Source organism: Musca domestica, unplaced genomic scaffold, assembly GCF_030504385.1.
Source record: "Musca domestica strain aabys unplaced genomic scaffold, Musca_domestica.polishedcontigs.V.1.1 9, whole genome shotgun sequence".
In the NCBI taxonomy this organism is placed as follows: domain Eukaryota; kingdom Metazoa; phylum Arthropoda; class Insecta; order Diptera; family Muscidae; genus Musca; species Musca domestica.
Window position 1 is genome coordinate 8117122 of NW_026712435.1, and position 18683 is coordinate 8135804.

Consider the following 18683-nt stretch of genomic DNA (forward strand, 5'->3'; position numbering starts at 1 on the left):
ATTATACATTTGACAACATCTCATTGGCAAACTGTATATTCATAAATCCATTGTATACACACCAATCAGAGATGTGTACCTATTTCTATACCGATAAATTACTTTTTAATTCGACCATGGTTTATTGAGTTAGTTTATAGTTTTTAATCCCATTATGGACGAAGTAGAGTTGATATCAGATGTTATTAGAATTTATAATTCCGATGTATTTTAAGAAATTAACTTTTCTACACAAGTTATATTTATAGAAATAAAAATGAAGAATATTTCAGGAGTATTGTATAATATGTATATAGTTTTATCTGTCGAATATATTTGAGGCTAGACAATGAAAAACACGATTCCGGCCTTAGCCTTTTTGCATCAGAATCCTATGGAAACTTAATTTCAGGAGGAAACTTTATATGAGGGCTGCATTTATATTGACGATTTACACGAGAACATGCCTACAAAGAAACCGAAATGTCTTCATCGCATTCGGTAAGAAATTGGGTTGGATCATTCAAAATTCTGAATTAAAGAGGCTCCCATAATCAGTACCAATCATAATAAACCGAACAAAGTCATTGCGCGACAATCCAAAGCTCTAGTTAAAGGAGAACTATTCCCAAATATGGTTAACCTTCATATTGGCTTGTGGAAAAGTTGGAAGGTTTAAAAAGGGAAACAAATTGACGAAGAAGCCATGTTACCCGGATTGGGAGTTAGTTAACGACTCCAGAGTTAATCTTCTTGACAGTTTACTTACTCACATATTTACATATATTTAGTTTCCAACATAGAACTCCTCATCAGTTTATAGAGACTGTTTTTATACCCTACACCACATAGTGGTAAGGGTATTATGTCTTTGTGCATTTGTTTGTAACATGGAGAAGGAAGCGAGATAGACTCATAGTTACTTTTGAGGATCTCCATAGAATCACTTTCTGAGTTAATTTATGCATGTCAGTCCGTCTGTCCGTCCGTCCGTCTGTCCATGTATTGAACAAAATGCAGGTCACATTTATTATCCGACTGAGATGAAATTTTCCAAACAACATTTGTTTGGCCAAAGGACGAACCCTATTAAAGTTAGTGAAAATCGGTTCACAGTTAGATATAGCTATATATTCAACCGATTTCGGGTTAATTGTGCACTAAATGGCCAATATCAGCCCAAATGACCTGGATTTTGGTACATCCTGTCTGTCTGGAAACAATCACATCAAATTTAAAGAAGATCGGTTCAGATACAGCTATAGCTCCCATATATATGTTTCATCCGATTTAGTGTTTTACTCCCTCACATTCGTAATATGCATTCCACAAGAATGATATTTGGTACCAGATATCAGATAAAGCCCAAAAATAGTTGATTTTAATTTTATTAAAAATCTGTTCAGATATTGGATATACCTCCCATATATATCTTCATCCGATTTCGTGTTAATTGTGCACCAAATGGCCATTATCAGCCGAAATGGCATGAATTTTGGCACATCCGGCCGAATACAGCCTAGAAGCAAGTATGTACACCAATTTTAGTAAAAATCGTTTTAGATATAGCTATAGCTCCCATATATATCTTCATCCGATTTCGGGTTAAATGTGCACCAAATGGCTAATATCAGCTCAAATGGCATGCATTTCCGACCGAATTCAGCCTAGCTCCACTTTATTAGCATAGTGGTGTAGGGTATCATAAAGTCGGCCCGCCCGACTTTGACCTTTCTTTACTGTTTGTTTTGTATAAAAGCTAAGTCCATATTCTTTTGTCGCAGGAATAAATCAAACAAGAAACACTTCGAGTACTTCAGTGTCACAGAAGATTACAACAACATCGAAATTATTGGTGGCTCTCATTTCGCTGGTCCTGATTGTAGCTGCTATCATAATTTACGTGGAACTGACACGAAAACCCCCCGAACCGCTGCGGGGCCCAATATTTTTTAGCAACAACTACGAGCATGACACATGTAAGAGAACGTCCGCCGATCTGAAATCTTTTGTTATTAACTTTATTTAGAGTGATTTAGTTCCGAATCTAGGAAACGGCCACATTGTGGTCGACCGCTTGCAGTGGGGTGCCTCGGAATTGGCCAATAAGCTGAAGGTGCCCTTGCCACATCCCATACCGTACGTGGTAATCACCCACATTGGAGTTCAGTCAACATCTTGCTACACCATTTATAAATGTTCCATTAAAATGCGCACCATTCAAGACTCGGCCATAGCCGAAAAAGGTCTTCCGGATATACAGTCTAATTTTTACGTAAGTATGCGAGGTTTTATTATTCATGATGCATGTCAAGCGAATTTGCACAAATAAAAAATCATAGAAATAGTTATAAATCCGTGTACATACATATGCGGACATATATACATACGTGAATAAACATCTGAATGCTGCGCCGAATACGGCGAAACAATTCACGTGCGTACTTATCGTTGATGACGACGGCCTGTTTGCCATTTTAGGTTGGCTCCGATGGTTACGTCTACGTCGGTCGCGGCTGGAACTGGGCAAATACATATGCCAACAGTTCATTGGCGATCACTTTCATGGGCGACTACGGACGCTACGAGCCGAACGAGAAACAGGTGGAGGCTACACAGTATTTGTTGGCCTACGGCCTGACCAATAAATTCATCGATTTGAATTACAAGTTAGTGGCTCAAAACCAGGTAGGCAAGCCAATGAATGAAAGGCGAGAAAACCGCGGTGTTGATTCAAATGCCATACTTCATTTCAGACTAAGCAAACGAAGAGCCCCGGAGCCAATGTTTATCGTATCATAAAGAATTGGCCGCACTTTTATCCCTGTGGCTTGAATGACAATCCTCCGTGTGGCAGCGAGCTGGGTTTACCGTATCCGTGGGATGCCAAAATGTGAACACACGCCATTTGCTCTCTTCCTTACGATTCCTCTCTAACATTTTATACATTTTATTCTCTGTGTCTCTCTCTCTCTCTTTTATACAAAAATATTGTTTTAGTTTTAAGTGTTGTGAATACAATAAGTCTACAAAAATATTTTTTATTTGTTTATTTTTTTAATAAACCGAACTTTTTTCAAAGAATATTTGATAAGAAACATTTGCTAGTATCTTTAATCAATTTAATTTCGCATAAAAGTAAGTATTATGATAAATTAAATCCTCACAATAACTTTAACTTTTCTTTGTATACCCTACGCCATACAGTGGTACAGGGTATGATGCCCTTGTGTATTTACTTGTAACACACAGAAGGAAAAGAAATATACCCCTAGTTACTTTTGATGATCTTCATAGAATCACATTCTGAGTCAATTTATGTGTGTTCGTCCATCTGTCTATGCACAGATCGTTTTGTCGGATTGATATAAAATTTTCCACAAATCATGAGTTTGGCTCAAGGACAAACTCCATGGAAATTGGAGAATATCGGTTCAGATTTATATATAGCTCCCATATACAGGGTGAGGTGAAAAACCTGCAAACAACTTCAGGCTGCTGTCATTTCTAAGCCACTCGTCCGACAGCTCTAAAAATTATTCCAGTGACACCTCATTATATTATTTACAAGCGTACAAAACCATTTTGGTGAGAATTTTCCAGAAAAAAAGTTTTTCGTGATGGAATTCAAGCGTGATAGTGTGATTTCTTTATATTTGGCTGGAAAACCACTAGTGGCTATCGTTAGAGCACTCAAGCATTTAAATGGAAATAAATCTTTTGTATCTCGTACCATCGCTCGTTATCGTGATACTAGTAGCGTAGCCCGACTTCAAGGAAGTGGAGAGAAGAAACCGGCAACATCAGCAGAAAAATGGCTCGGCAAACATTGAAAAATGAGCTCGGAGAAAAGAGCTAGAGAGTTGCTTCGCTTGGCCGAAAGTGGTGAACTGCCGAATTTGGTTTTCTCCGATGAGAAAACATTCGTTGTCTAACAGTTTGTAAACAAACACAATGATCGTGTTTACTTGCCAAAGAGGTCAGCTGAAAATTTACGCCTTCGGTTGGCCACCAGAACTCAAGCGCCGGCCATGGTGACGGGACTATTGAGTCGGGAGTATTTTGGAAAGTAAGGTTGGCACTAAAAAATACCAAAGTGTCGCAAGCCTGAAGCAAGCGCAAGCCGGGAATGGGCGAAAATACCGCAGAACAACATTTCGGCAGCGTGTGACGGTTTCATTGGCCGTTTGAAGGCCATAATTCGTGCCAAAGTTGACCAATTTGAACAAATCTAAATTTATTCTAAGATTTGATGCTATTTTCCGACATTTTTTGCTTTCATTCAATAAAATTTAAAGAAATGTAAACATTTGACTTTGTTGCAGTTTTTTTATCTCACCCTGTACTATGCCATTCTTCGGATTCCTATCACACTGTTGTTATTCAAACGGCTCAGTGATAGGGGGAGAGCGGGACCGGAACTTTTAATTATTGACCCATATACCGTAAACTCTTTCCACTTGCCAGATCATAGTATGATCCTTCAAGCGGAGGTCCAGGCGATTGCAGAATGTCTGAATTGGCTTAATGTCAACACGAGGCAGGTCACCGTTAACGCCCTAACGTACAGTAAAATCGCTATAAAAGCCATAACATCCAAAACAGTAAATTCAAAATATGTATTGGAATGTATAAATTATTCAACAACTATTCCCAACACGGCCCAGTACGCATTATGTGGGTACCAGGTTATGCGTCAATTAGAGGTAACAAGATAACGAACTCTCTCGTCAAAACAGGCAGGGGGTTAGCAGCAGCAACCATATATCCCTATAGAACAATGAAGGCATAGGGAAAACCACAAAAATCCTATGGGCGACCCCATAAAACCTTATATTTTTAGTCAAGAAAGAGATTAGTGGGCTAACAGGGATCCTTACGAGGCACTTGGGCCTACAGGATAGCTTGTGCAGATAACAGCATATGCAGCGCATGCGGGCGAGATGATGTAACTTTGGAGCATTTTCTCTGCCAATGCCCAGCGTTTGCAAATATCAGATCTCAATTCATAGGGAACGACACCATACCAGACCTAAATCAGGTCATGGTAAATGAAATAAAGCCGTTAAGGAATCTTTTAAAGGCAACTGAATTTCAATTATAATGCCCGTCTTCTTTCAAGAACCTCTTAGTCTTGAGTGTGCAACAGGCCTATACTGGCATAAGTGTATGTCCACAAGGGCATGTGGCGATCGTTTTTGCCCATCTTTTCAACCTAACCTAACAATGCCATTTTTAATATCAATGAATGAAATCAACATTTATCGAATCAACCTATTTTACTGGGAAACAAGTTAAAAAGCAGTAAGTTCGGCCGGGCCGAACTTTGAATACCCTCCACCATTTGGAACGAATTTGGAAATTTCCAAAAAATAAAGTCCTTAAAAAATTCTGTTAAAATTTTAAAAATACCGAAGATAGTACTTTAATTGGAGTGTTGAGACGTGGACCTACATATGCATTGTTTGTCATAAGCCATTACCATATTCAAATCATCAAAATATCGCATATAGGGAGGTACCGTTATATCGGAGCCGTGCGAAGACCTGTACCAGCATAGACAATTTTCTGTCACAGGCTGTAGCATCCATTACGAACTTCAAATACGACATCTCAAACAATTTCGGTGAGTATTGTACCTAAAATCATCAAAATAACGAATATTGGGAGATACCGTTATATGGGGGCTATATGGAGACGTGAACCTGCACAGACAATTTTCTGTCATAGACTGTAGTATCCATTACGAACTTCAAATACCAAATTTGAAACAATTCCGGTGAATAATGTCGCTAAAATCATAAAAATACCGAATATTGGGAGATACCGTTATATGGGAGCTATATGGAGACGTAGACCTGCACAGACAATTTTCTGTCATAGGCTGTAGTATCCGTTTCGAACTTCAAATACTAAATTTGAAACAAGTCCGTTGAATAATGTCGCTAAAATCATCAAAATACCGAATATCGGGAGGTACCGCTATATGGGGGCTATATGAAAACGTAGACCTACATGGGACATTTGCGAACTTAACTGCCTACTAGAAAAATAAACATGTGTGCAAAATTTTAGCCTTCTATCTCAATTCGTTCGAAAGATAGCGTAATTACAACAGACAGACGGATGGACAGACAGACAGACAGACAGACGGACATCGCTAAATCGACTTAGAATTTTTCGCTGATCAAGAATATATACTTTGTAGGGTCTGACATGAGTATTTCGAGGAGTTACAAACGGAATGACAAAGTTAATATACCCTCCATAGTATGGAGCGTATAAAAATTAGGACCATTTCTAATATCCCTCGTGCCGTACAAAAATTAGGTACATGTGCTGAAATCTTGTAGTAAAAAACGACGAAGGCAAATTGTGAATTCGTGGAAATTAATACCAAATTTAGTACTTTTCGTATAATTTTAGTAATCATTTGCAAAACAGTTCCACCTCAACCTAAGTCGCCAACAGTTATCGCCATATAAAATTTCACGTTTTCAGCTCTATTCTTCGCCAAAATACCAAATGTAGCAGCATTTAGTTGTTTTCGTACAATTTAAAATCTTCAAAACAATCTCCATATCTCAACCTCATTTACCAAGATCATTTACCAATATTAAAAATTTCAGCTCTATAATTTCTTCCATTACCAAATTTAGTTCAATTATACTACGCATATCCAAAGCCAGCTCCTTTTCTCAACAATAGACACCAACAGTGACAACCATATCATATTTCATGATTCCAGCTCTACCCCTTCACCCTTCAAATTTAGTACTTTTATTGTACAATAAACATCAAATCAGATGATGATATATATGGGAGCTATATCTAATCTTGAACAGATTGTGGCCAATTTGCATTGTACATTTTGCTAACAAATATATATGGAGAGATGAGCGGACATGTATAAATCGACTTCGAATGTGACTCTCTGGAGATAATCAAAAGTCACTATGGCACTATCTAGTTCAATTTTGCTTGTTACAAACAATTGCAAAAAGATATATTACCCTGTGATGTCGGGTATAAATACCTTCGCCAAATGTCTTGGCAATAAATATTGTCGTCTGAACTATTTATTTAGTTCAAGATATAACAAGGTGTAACGGCTGCTTTTACAAGTTTAGGCCAATACAAAATGTCATGTGAAGCGCATACGCAAGTCCATAAACAAGTGAACAAGTATCAGTCGATTTACCGACAGATAAATGCCCTCAACATTTGAACATATATTTTTGTTTGGGACGTACCATAAAGAATAGACCTTCATATACCAACTCTTCGCTAAATCTAATGTTAGTACAAATAGTGAAATGTGCAATCTTTGAATAGCACTGGGAATATTTTCACTTTTTATGACATTTCAAATTGTGCAAAATGCCAACCATATGTGAGAATGGTACTAGATAGAGTGGTCCGATATACCCCATCTTAACACCAGATTTTGTGTTGGTGTAAATATTGTCATGTGACAAGTTTGAAAAGAATTGGATGTTCATTTTGCATTTTATGAGGGTTATTGTGGTTCAAAATTTTGACTCCATATCATACAATATATAGTGTTGTACAAGCATTGTGATTATTCAAAATCTTTATCAAAATGTTGACCCGTACCTAGTACCTAGTGATACAAATATTGGGATTTGCAAAATGTAAACGAAATTGGACGATCCTTTCTCTTTTTATGAGATTTCTTTAAAAATGTTTTTACTCCTTGTGAGGGAGGTACCAGAAGGAGTAGACCGATATTGCTCATCTCTGAACTTGATATAAGTTCCAGAGTCAGACAGGCAGACATCTCTAGATCGACTCCAAATGTCCTGAAACGGATTGTGCCCAAAGAGACCTAAGATCTAAAAGCGATGTTTCGATGAGGCACAGCTTGTCATATCAAATGATAAAATATGAATAACAGCTTACAGGACCATGTACTTTAATGGTGGATATACGACTATTTAACACTTAAACAAGTTAAATAGCATCAGTCAGGTTTGTCGATTGATGTATACCCTCAGACTAGTTTGTTTATTTAAATAGTTTTTGAGATGCAACATCATATGAGATGTGTGTGTGTGTGTGTTTTTTTTTTTTTGGAATATAAGCACCTTTTGTTCGGGAAGTACCAGAAACAGTGGACCGATGTATTACATTTTCACACTTCATTTAATACTAAAAAAATTTTTGGGATGTTCCATGTTTAAAGAAAATCGAACACTTACTTCCAAAATTTATGCGAATAATTCTTAATCAGAGTTTTGATTCTTTGTGGGGGAGGTACAAAAAAGGGTGGACTGACATATTCCATATTTACATTAGAAATAAAGAAACCTTTTTTGCATGTATAAGGATCATAATTGTTTAAATTTTTGTGGGGAAGGACCAAAAGGAGTGCACCGATTTATCCACACTAGATATTGTGTTGTTATAAGTATTGGGATGTGCGAGATTTGAAAAGAATAGGATGGTTATTTCGCATTTTATGAGTGTTATGGATAGCAAGTATAAATTTCTTGTTTAAGAGATAAATTAAAGTGAAAATTTGTCCTGTGGTGAGGTACATATAGGTGGGGACCGATATTGCCCATCGCCAAACTCTATCTGGTTTTGATAATAATATTACGATGCACCATGGTTGGACCAAATCGGATACTGCCTTCAAGAGTTATCATGCACACCAGCCAGAGAGACAGACATACGGACGGACACCCCTAGAACGACTGCAAATGGGGTTCAAAACGTTTTGACGGTATCAAATCATATATATCATCTATAGCCATATGGCTGGGGGAAATATGGCCACATAAATTGCTGTGTGGGTCGTTATGAATACGTTTACTTTATAATATAGATAAGGAGCATTATTATTGCCTTGTAATGAATAAAACAATGGCATAGCGATGCCAAATGAGCACAACTAGTACACGATCGGGTTAAAATATACACTCTCATAGTGAGAGGCATTCAATTTATTTGGTTTTACTTCAAGATCCAAAGATACCGATAGAACCTGAAGAAAACTCTACTTATATTTCGTATATCAAGGGGATTAGGGCGACGACGGTATGGATCGGTGTGTTGTTGTTTTCGTCACAGTCACATGGGCTTCATGTAAATTAAACTGAATGTTTTTTTTTTTTTTTTTGTAAATCAAATGTTTTTATTTCATGAATGCCGCTTCAGATCTCTTCGTTGTTTAGGCATTAACTGCTCGTCGGTTTAAAATAGATTCTCTTATCATTTAAGAGTTTGTAATGTGAGAGCTTGCATTGGTGTGAGTATGCACAGTTCTCATGTATGTTTGTGTGAGTACTGCCAGCCCATTGAACTGCTACGTACAACCGATAAAAGAATTCAAGCCGCAGACTGAACGAGAGATCGCGGCAAGTGCATTCCAAAAGCTTGGGTTTTCCAAACATTTGTTTTGAAACGAGTTTACGGTTTTACGTTTATTTGTGTGTTCTGCTGTTGCTGCTGTAGTTGTTGTTGTTGCTGCTGTTTTAGTTTTCTATGGCGTTGTAAAATGAATGTTGTTGATCGTCGCAGCAGTTGTGGCTATTAAAAGGAGAGATTAATTTCGGATTTCTGTTTGTTTGCTAATGGAGGGTGGCGGTAGAGCAGGCAATGAGTGAAGAGATGTGACGCGAGTAGAACCCTACTGAAGACCGGTTCAAAATTAACACATTGAGTTTGAAATTCGAAATTTAATTTACATGATTATTATTGAGTGGCTTGGATGTGGGCACCGACAGACTCGATACTATTGTGGAAGCTGTAACCAAACAGATCGAAGCAGACAAAAGAAAACCATTAGTTGGCAGCCAGTTTTATGAGTGTCAAACGCATTTTAAAGGTAACAAACGATCGCATTTGAAAACCATGGCAGAGTCTTAAAATGTAAATCTTCTACACAAACATGTGGAAACTTAATTTTCCCCGAGGCAGTTCTTTACATCGCTAGTATAAACCATATCAACCTGTAAACCTACATTCAAATGTATGTACGTTGTCATTAAAATGTACCCCCAGCAAAATTAGTTCCCATCAGCAAAAGTAAAAAAACACAAGGGAAAGATTGAAATGGAAGCATACAAAGTACAAATTAAGGGTTTAGAAGACAAAAATTAAAAGAAATGAAGTTGGTTGACATTTCAAATGCGATCAATGACAAAAGCATATTTCAGCAAAAACTTGACTGTGTTGGCCTACGTACCCATAATACAAACATTACAAGGTAGGGCAGTTGGATTAAATTCGAAAAACACATTTCAGAAACTGGAGTATTGTAACTTCAAATTTACTAATAACCAATGCAAAAAGTTATTTTCATTTTTGGACACTTTTCGCACAATATTTTGATTAAAGAGAGAATCGCGGAGAATGATTGGAAGGCTCTCTAAAATCTGAATCTACCCATGGTAAAAAAATGCCAAGGCCCCAGCCAGTGACTTATGTTAGAAGAAAAAACCAGTTCCTGTTATACCCTACAACACTCTGTGTTGGGGTATTATAAGTTTGTTTGGGCCAAAAATTATGTAACACCTCGAAATATTGGTCCATGCCATAGGAAACTGTATATGGATCTTCCTATCTCGCCGAGCTGAGTTGATATACCTATGTATGTTCGTCCGTCCATGTCCATGTTAAATTGTAATCAAGCTACAAGTCGCTATTATGACCCGATCGTTAGAAAATTAAGAATGGTGGTGGGGTTTTGTTTTTGGAGATTATTGTAAAATTTTTACGTTGTTGAAATGGACCAAAAACAGAAAAATGTCCTGATTTTGCAGCATCTCTTCAGGTCGCAATTATAGACCAATCGACGCGGAATTTAACATGGGGCTAGAGTTTAGTGTTGGTCAGAAGTCTAACATTTTGTTTGACCATCGGACAATATTTAGCGGGTAACATAGACCACAACTTTTATATCAAAAAATACGAAAATGTCCATTAAACCGTGAATATTTTCAATCCCGGCGAAATCACAAATACATTGTTTAATCAGTTTACCATGAGAACATTTCAATTATGTTAGGATATTGGTTTGTTTGGCTTGAGATTGCAACTTGCAAATGTGGAAGACTTGTATACAGGTTGAGATAAACTGCAACAAAGTCAATCGCCATAATTTTAAATTTTATTGAATGAAAGCAAAAAATGTCGGAAATATCATCAAATTTTAGAATAAGTTTAGATTTGTTCGATTTGGTTACCTTTGGCACGAATTATGGCCTTCAAACGGCCAATGAAACCGTCACTCGCTGCCCGAATGTGGTATTTTAGCCCATTCCCGGCGAAGGTGAACGACACTTTGATATTTTTAGTGCTAATCTTGCTTCCCAAAATACTCCAGACACAATCGTCTAACGGATTGGTATCTGGAGATTTTGGTGGCCATTGTGCGCTGGAAATGAAGCGAGGAACCTCATTCTGTAATCATTCTTGGGTGACGCGTGCTGAGTGCTGCGGCCAAAATGTTTGCGTGCCCAACACCCTCCAGAATATTTTCGCGATAATATTCTGCATTTATTCTGATGCCACGGTCGATTAATAGGAGCTGAGAGCGACAATCGGCTGTTATGGTGGCCCACACCATCACCATGGCCGGCGCTTGAGTTCTGGTGGCCAACCGAAGGTGCACATTTTCAGCTGACCTCTTTGGAAGCAAACACGATCATTTTGTTTGTTTATAAACTGCTGGACAACGAATATTTTCTAATCAGAGAAAACCAAATTCGGCAGTTCACCACTTTCGGCCGAGCGAAGCAACTCTTTAGTTCTTTTGAGTGTATTTTCTTTCTGTCGCAGTGTAAGTTCTTGCACTTTTTGGAATTTGAATGATTTACCCCAAGCTCATTTTTCAATATTTGCCGAATGGAACATTGCGAGCCATTTTTCTGCCACTGCGATGCGGGTTGCGATCAAGTCGCTTCTTTACTTTTCAAACCATTTCTGCTGATGTTGCTGTTCTTCTTCTTCAGTCCACTTCATTGACGTCGGGTTACGCTACCAGGATCACGGTAACGAGCGAGACACAAAAGATTTATTTCCATTTAAATGCTGGAGTGCTCTAACGATTGCCACTTGTGGTTTTCCAGCCAAATATAAAGAAATCACACTGTCACGCTTGAATTCCATCGCGAATAACTTTTTTTCTGGAAAATGTTCACCAATATGCTTTTGTATGCTTGTAAACAATATAATGAGCTGTCACTGGAATAATTTTAACAGCTGTCGGACGAGTGGCTTAGAAATGACAGCGGTCTGATATTGTTTGCAGTTTTTTCATCTACAGGGTGAGATGACGGTACAATTCTAACTAGAAACTTGTGTTTCACTCAAGTGAAAAATGTGGACTGGACAATAAAAATATCCATATTTTGCGGTATGGGGCCTCATTTCGTCGAGTCATTATTTATAATAAAAATTGTGCCACTTGTATGAGCCAGATCTGTGAATTTAAATGCTTTACAAAAATATGTATCAATGATCAAAAATACGGGCCGGGAATGCGTACCCGGCCAGTTAGTCGTATATAAGGAATAAACTAAATTCAAGGGACCGAAAGTTTGTTAATAATTTGTTAATTAACTATATTGTACTGCCTTCGCGGTCCTAATCCCTGCTATTAGGGACATTAAGAGCTTATACGGTCATTTCGCTTTCGCTTATGCTTCGATGTTTTATTTCATTCCTGAATTGTGAATTTTCATTCACAAAATCATATCTGTATTAATAAACTAGCCAGGAAATGGTATACAGTTTTAAACATCTCTAAAAAAGTAATTAAATTGTTTATTACATTTTAATATACCGTAATCGGCGCCGCCACCTTGGAATGGGGTATGGAAGATATACTACGTTAGCAATGCCGTTTGTAACATCCCGAACCCCTTTGTTTCATTCGTATCTGTGATGTAATATTTGAACATCGAATTGCGGGATTTTAAATGTTCGTATGTTTCACTATCAATGAGTAGAAAGCCTAGTTGGCTAAGTTCGATATTTAATGTAGTAAAAAATTCATTTCATGTTACCACGATTGATGAGGGTATTTTAAGGTTGGCTTCGCCCAACTCAATACATTTCGCACTTGTTTTGCTTACACCCGAGTCGGTGTCTATTGTTTGTCCCAGAGACTCTTGGAAATGGAATTTCACAGATTTATGTTTGTGTAAAAGTGTACGTGTGTATGTGTAGACGCTTTTAATGAATGACGATTATTAAATACAAAGAAACAAAGCGTTGGAAAGAAAACAACAATTCCAAGAAAACTATAATGGTTCAAAATGTTTTCGGTAAGTATTTGAATAGGCGATGCGAATGAATGCCAATATTGATTGCCAAACTGGCTGGCAGCAAACTTGAAGTTTTACAACGCGAGAGGTAATTTGTAATCGATGTCTTTGTCACAATCTTGTTGGAGAGTTGCCAGAAATGCGCAAAATATGATTTAAGCGAATCAGCTGATGTATCAGCGTTTATTGGAAATATTGCTTTTTTATATTATTAAATTATAGGAGAATACTTTTTTTGGGATAAACGTACAATATTATCAGTGCGGGTCCTTTAGCACGAGTGAGACAACATTCTTAAAAAGTAAAAAAATAACCTTTTTTCAAAGTGGAGGAAATGAAGGGAGGCAACAAATTGATATACTTGTAATTAAAATTAACTAATTTCCTTTGGATCTTTTTACAATAGTAAATAATTGTCAAAATAAAACTCTCCACAGGATAATTATTATAAAATATTTATAATTATACTATATATGTAATTATACTAGAATTATACTAGAAGAATATAGTTAGATGCATCAACGCTTGTGAATATTCATATGTCAACATTTTTTAAGTGCTTTGTCAAAAATAAGTCGATTTTTATATGTTTTCTTATACGACACAAAATCGGATATGTATTTTTCAACAATCTTTACAAATTTCAATAATTTTTCATTCACGATTTTCAGTATCAAAATCGGTTTGACAGTTCATTGTCCCAGCAGCTGTGTCGATGCGGCTACCTGGATTCTTCTACCATGGTATGGGTTGGAAAACGTGAATTTTAGCTACCATTACTAACGAAATATTAAAAAAAAAGTTTTTAATAAGTCATCAAAAATATTATTCATAAATATGACCCAACTACCAAATAAAGGGGAACAGTGGTCCTAAAGTCGGAAGATGTTTAACATTTTCAAGCAAATCTAAGAATTTATTTATCTATTTATTTAATTTGTCTAAGTAATATGGATTACAAATAAAAAAATATTATCGAATATAACAGTTTGTCCTGTACACAATAACGGTATGTGACAATAGGTATATGTTATATATTTTGCTGTTTTGTGGGTCTATACTAAAGCGTGTGTCCATAATGTGTTTTTTTTTTGTCTGAAACTTTTAAAGGCCTAAACCAAATTAAAGTACTAAAATAACTAAATTTAGATGGTATCGTTAAGTGTGGGCTGCATAAAAAATTCTATGAAAGTAATGTTAGTTACTACGCTTATAAGCCAATACTGAATAGTCTCTTAGTAGGAAATACAGAAACAGGAAAAATCGCTTAAAAATATTCCAATTAAATGTGAATAAACAAGTAAAAAAATAGGAAAATCGGCCTTGCCAAACTTTGAATACCCTCCGCCAATTAGAAGAAATTTTTCGCTACAGCCTATTAGAAATTTCAAACTACAAAATTGAAACGTTTCCGGTGAAAAGTGTGAGACAAATCACCAAAATACCGAATATCTAGAAGTACAGTTATATGGGTCTGTAGACATTGACGGTTCTATGCAATGATGTTTCTTACATAATGAGAATATATGCTGCCAAGTTACAGCAAATTTGGGCTAAAATTTATGCTAAAGCAGCCGAAAAACCTTAAATCGGTACAGTACAAGATGTTCTATACATTTATACATACATAAGATTTGGATAAAGCTTTCAAATGCATGTCCCTCTGCTTTGATGTAAATGTAACGTCAATCATGCTAAAGCCGGCTAAGTTAGGACAAAATCACTCGACGTTATATATAGCATTGATATTTGGTGAAGAGGTCATATAGCTCTCTATTACAGAGGGTAATGCTTTTCATAACGAAACTGAAAGTATTCAATGTTTTCTGATCGATTTCATCACTACAAAAGAAATAACCACTTGGCTTTTTCAGATTTTTGATATGACTATTTTTGTGAAAAGCAATTTCTCTAGGTATCGAGTGTTCTCAAATCACGAATTTTATACTCACCTCTTGCCTTTCCCAAAATCTCCATAACAAATATTGCAAGCTACCAGCACGTTTTTAACCAAGAAGTCATTGAGTTCTGTAAGTTAATTCATAGCGAGTTATATTAAGCCAATGGGATAATACTCCAGAGTTATACAATCAATTGATTGGGTCTTTCACAATAACAAAACAAATGGAAATCGATTAGGATATGGCTCCCATATGTTAGTTCAATCCAATTTATAATTTAAACCACTTTATCGCATTTGCTCTTTCTTTACTGGTTACTTGGATTAAAAATAGAAATGCATTTATTAAACAATGATCCTACGTTACTACAATAAATTTCTAAATAATAGGAGTACTTATTAGCGAGGGTATATGTATATATTTATAGACCCTTATACTTAAGATACACAGATACAGATTATATATAGAAGACGAAGACAAAGATGGTATTAAGATCGATTGGCTTTCTCAAATTGTGTGGCATAAGTCGTTTAAACGATAAACGTATATTCCAGTTTAAGAAAAAAAAAAACATCGGACGACTTGCACTTGCTTCTGAAGGTCTCTTAAATGAAGATACATCTTTATTCATACAAAGATACATAGTTCATTCAAATTATTTTCATTTGAAAACTAGGGAACTATGAATTGGTCGGTATCAGTAACTTTCAAATACATATCTTCTCATCAAAACATTGTTAAGATCATTTCACGCTCACAATCGTTTCTAGACCGGAGAGCAATGCAACTCTTTGGAAAACACACATACATTGCTGTGTCGATCGCACTCACGGAAACAAAGCACAGATCGTGTGTGTGCGGAGATCTCTTTGTGTAGCGGTTCATTTCGGAAAACGGCCGTTTCCCCGGAGAGTATCTCTTTTGAAACACACAATTACCGTTGAGAGTTTAGTTGGTCGGAAACTCTTGAACGTGTCGTTCGTAGACGGGTTACGGAAACCTGTACAATACCTCGTTTCAGCGTACCTCAATACCCAAAACAAATACAAATCAACCAACAACAAAATAACAAAAAAAAAGAAAATCAAACAACCCACAAACTCATCTGTTGAGATGACGTGAAAGAGGAATTCAAATGAAATGGAATGAAAACATGAATAATTAATTTATTGAAAGTGCTAATTACAAAATAAATAATTTAAACATTATTGAGTGCAGAAATTGAAATCGTGTGCGACATCGTTTGCATAGCCACAGGCACGACGACGAAGCGTATCAACAGCAACAACAACAACCACCAGAGTCAAGTGCAAAAGCAAAGCTTTGCTTTGTTAAAGTGAGTTTTATAATACGAAAGCTTTGAGCTTCATCAGTATTTGTGTTTCTGTGTTGGTGTAAATAAACAACAGTCCAAAAGAAAACGAAAGAGGAGCAGTTGAAGAAAACGAAAATAATAAAGTATTTTTAAATTTATGTGAATAAATAATAGTAGAATAATATTTAATGAAAAAAGAAAAAAAATCATTTATGCAAATATTCTTCGCAAAAAATATTGTTTATCCGCACACGCACCCATACATACGTATGTACATGCAGAGAGGAATATCTAATGAAATAAGCAAATAAGCGTTCATCAAGGTGGATTAATCACGGCGAGGTTTGTATGTGTACATCCTCAATACATACGCAGATATCGATTTGGCCATTAAAGCGAGTGCGCTATTTTGTTTGTTTGTTTGGACATTGTTATTGGGGGCCCCAAATTTAACACGAGCATGGTTTTACAATAAAAACAAGTACTACTCTTCGACGGAGGAGTTCTTCGTTCGTGTGTACTCTATATTGAAAATTCTAATTTTCGAAACACCTTTTTATGGAGCTGGAGAAAACCCCTAGTGGCGATTGGAGTTATCTTGCGTAGTTAACGATAATATGTGATGTGAAACTTTTAGCTATATGGATCTTTAAGAACTGTTCCTAGAAATGTAGATTCCACAGAGATGTACTTTTTCGTAGTGTCTTTTCGTCTAAAATTTCGGAAGATTTGGGGTTAACGTACCAAAACCGAAGAAAACAAAATTTGATTTTTGAAAGACTTTTAGCTATTTTGCCAGCCACGAGAAAGTTCCTATATTCTAAAAATTTTGATTTCGAAAATTTTCGGAAAAATTTTAATGTGTGTTGTTAACGAACCAATACTTGGCTATTTCGCAGGATATGAGCCTGACAAAATGATCCCTTTTGGTACCAAGCTCTCTAATCTTTGGTGGGATCATAAACGGGATAGTGCGAATGATGAGAGGAAACGCTAGGACACGTGTCATTCATTTTTGGACCATCAGTGACGCTATGGTGTCAGAATATAGTTAATTATACCTTACAACACTATGTGTTGGGGGTATTATAAGTTTGGTTGGGCCAAAAATTATGTAACACCTCGGAATATTGGTTTCCCACATGGGAAAGTACATATGGATCTTTCTACCTCGAAGCCTTCCAATTTGGATGATCATCGGGTAATATTTGGTGGGTAAAATAGACCATAACATTTGTGTTAAATAAAAGTCAACATTTCCATCAAACCGCGAATATTTTTCATCCCGGCGAAATCACAAATAGACCAGAAGGTAAATTCTGACTGTTACGTAAATGCCGAGAGTAAATATATTGGATATATATAGCGAACTGTATACAAAAGGGAAGGGATATTGGCTAAAATGCTTATTTCTCAAGAATGGCTAGACCGATTTTGAAAATTTTGTCAATTAAGAATGCCTTCTTGGCAAAAAGAATAAAATCTAAAAAAAATCGCATAAAAAGATGTCAATAACGATGTTAATAAAGACTTTGTAGTATTTTGTGATATTTTTTTCATATTTTTATCGCATGCGATTTTTTCAACTTAACTTAACTTAACACTTTGTAATATTTTTTCACCTTAAAATACAGATTGGGGTTCTTAAATACATATTACAATTATCGTCCGATCCTCATAAGAGTAGGGTTAGGCTCAAAAGTACTAGGCCTATTGTTCTTAAAGACGTCCGCAATATATAATAATGGACAAAAACCTAAAAATGTTCTTGATTTTGCAGCCGTTATAAAGGACACAAATACAAAGTAGAGGATACGAAAATAAAATAAGTAAATTTTCATTCTACCGAAACGCTGAAAAAACTCACAGGCGGAATCCAAAATACACAAAAGGCGAACTTCTGGCTATGTCATACTGATTTCGTTGACGGATATAGCCAAATATCGTAGACAAGCAAATCATATAGATGAGCTAAAATTTGGAGATACAGAGAGGACTCTTGCTTTTGAAGATGATCGCAAAAGATTTGGGGGTTCAAATGAACCAATAACAGAAAAATTTTCTTGATCACAAAATTGAGACCAATCGACACGGAATTTTGCATGAGAAGAGAGTTAAGAACAGGGAAGAAGTCCAGCATTTTGGATGACCATTGGATTATATTTAGCTACAAAATGGACCACAACAACT

The 18683-nt window shown here is 36.3% G+C and overlaps 2 protein-coding genes across 9 annotated transcripts in view; both read left to right on the forward strand.

The window, feature by feature from the left end:
• Positions 1-3079, forward strand: part of LOC101898142 (peptidoglycan-recognition protein LA) — a 34367-nt gene extending 31288 nt beyond the window's left edge. For 2 of the 3 annotated variants that reach the window (XM_005183188.4, XM_005183190.4), the window contains exons 2-5: positions 1764-1958; positions 2019-2254; positions 2461-2667; positions 2736-3079. In XM_005183188.4, coding sequence (XP_005183245.1) covers positions 1764-1958; positions 2019-2254; positions 2461-2667; positions 2736-2876 — 779 coding nt within the window. In that variant the 3' untranslated portion in view covers positions 2877-3079. Of the gene's footprint in view, positions 1-1763; positions 1959-2008; positions 2255-2460; positions 2668-2735 lie in introns of those variants that run through there. The other variant, XM_005183191.4, reaches the window with a different exon arrangement.
• Positions 3080-9566: 6487 nt separating this feature from the next.
• Positions 9567-18683, forward strand: part of LOC101897511 (peptidoglycan-recognition protein LC) — a 40451-nt gene continuing 31334 nt past the window's right edge. For 2 of the 6 annotated variants that reach the window (XM_059131856.1, XM_059131858.1), the window contains exon 1: positions 16112-16514. The gene's annotated coding sequence lies outside the window, so the exon portion shown is untranslated. The other 4 variants (XM_059131855.1, XM_059131853.1, XM_059131857.1 and 1 more) reach the window with 4 other exon arrangements.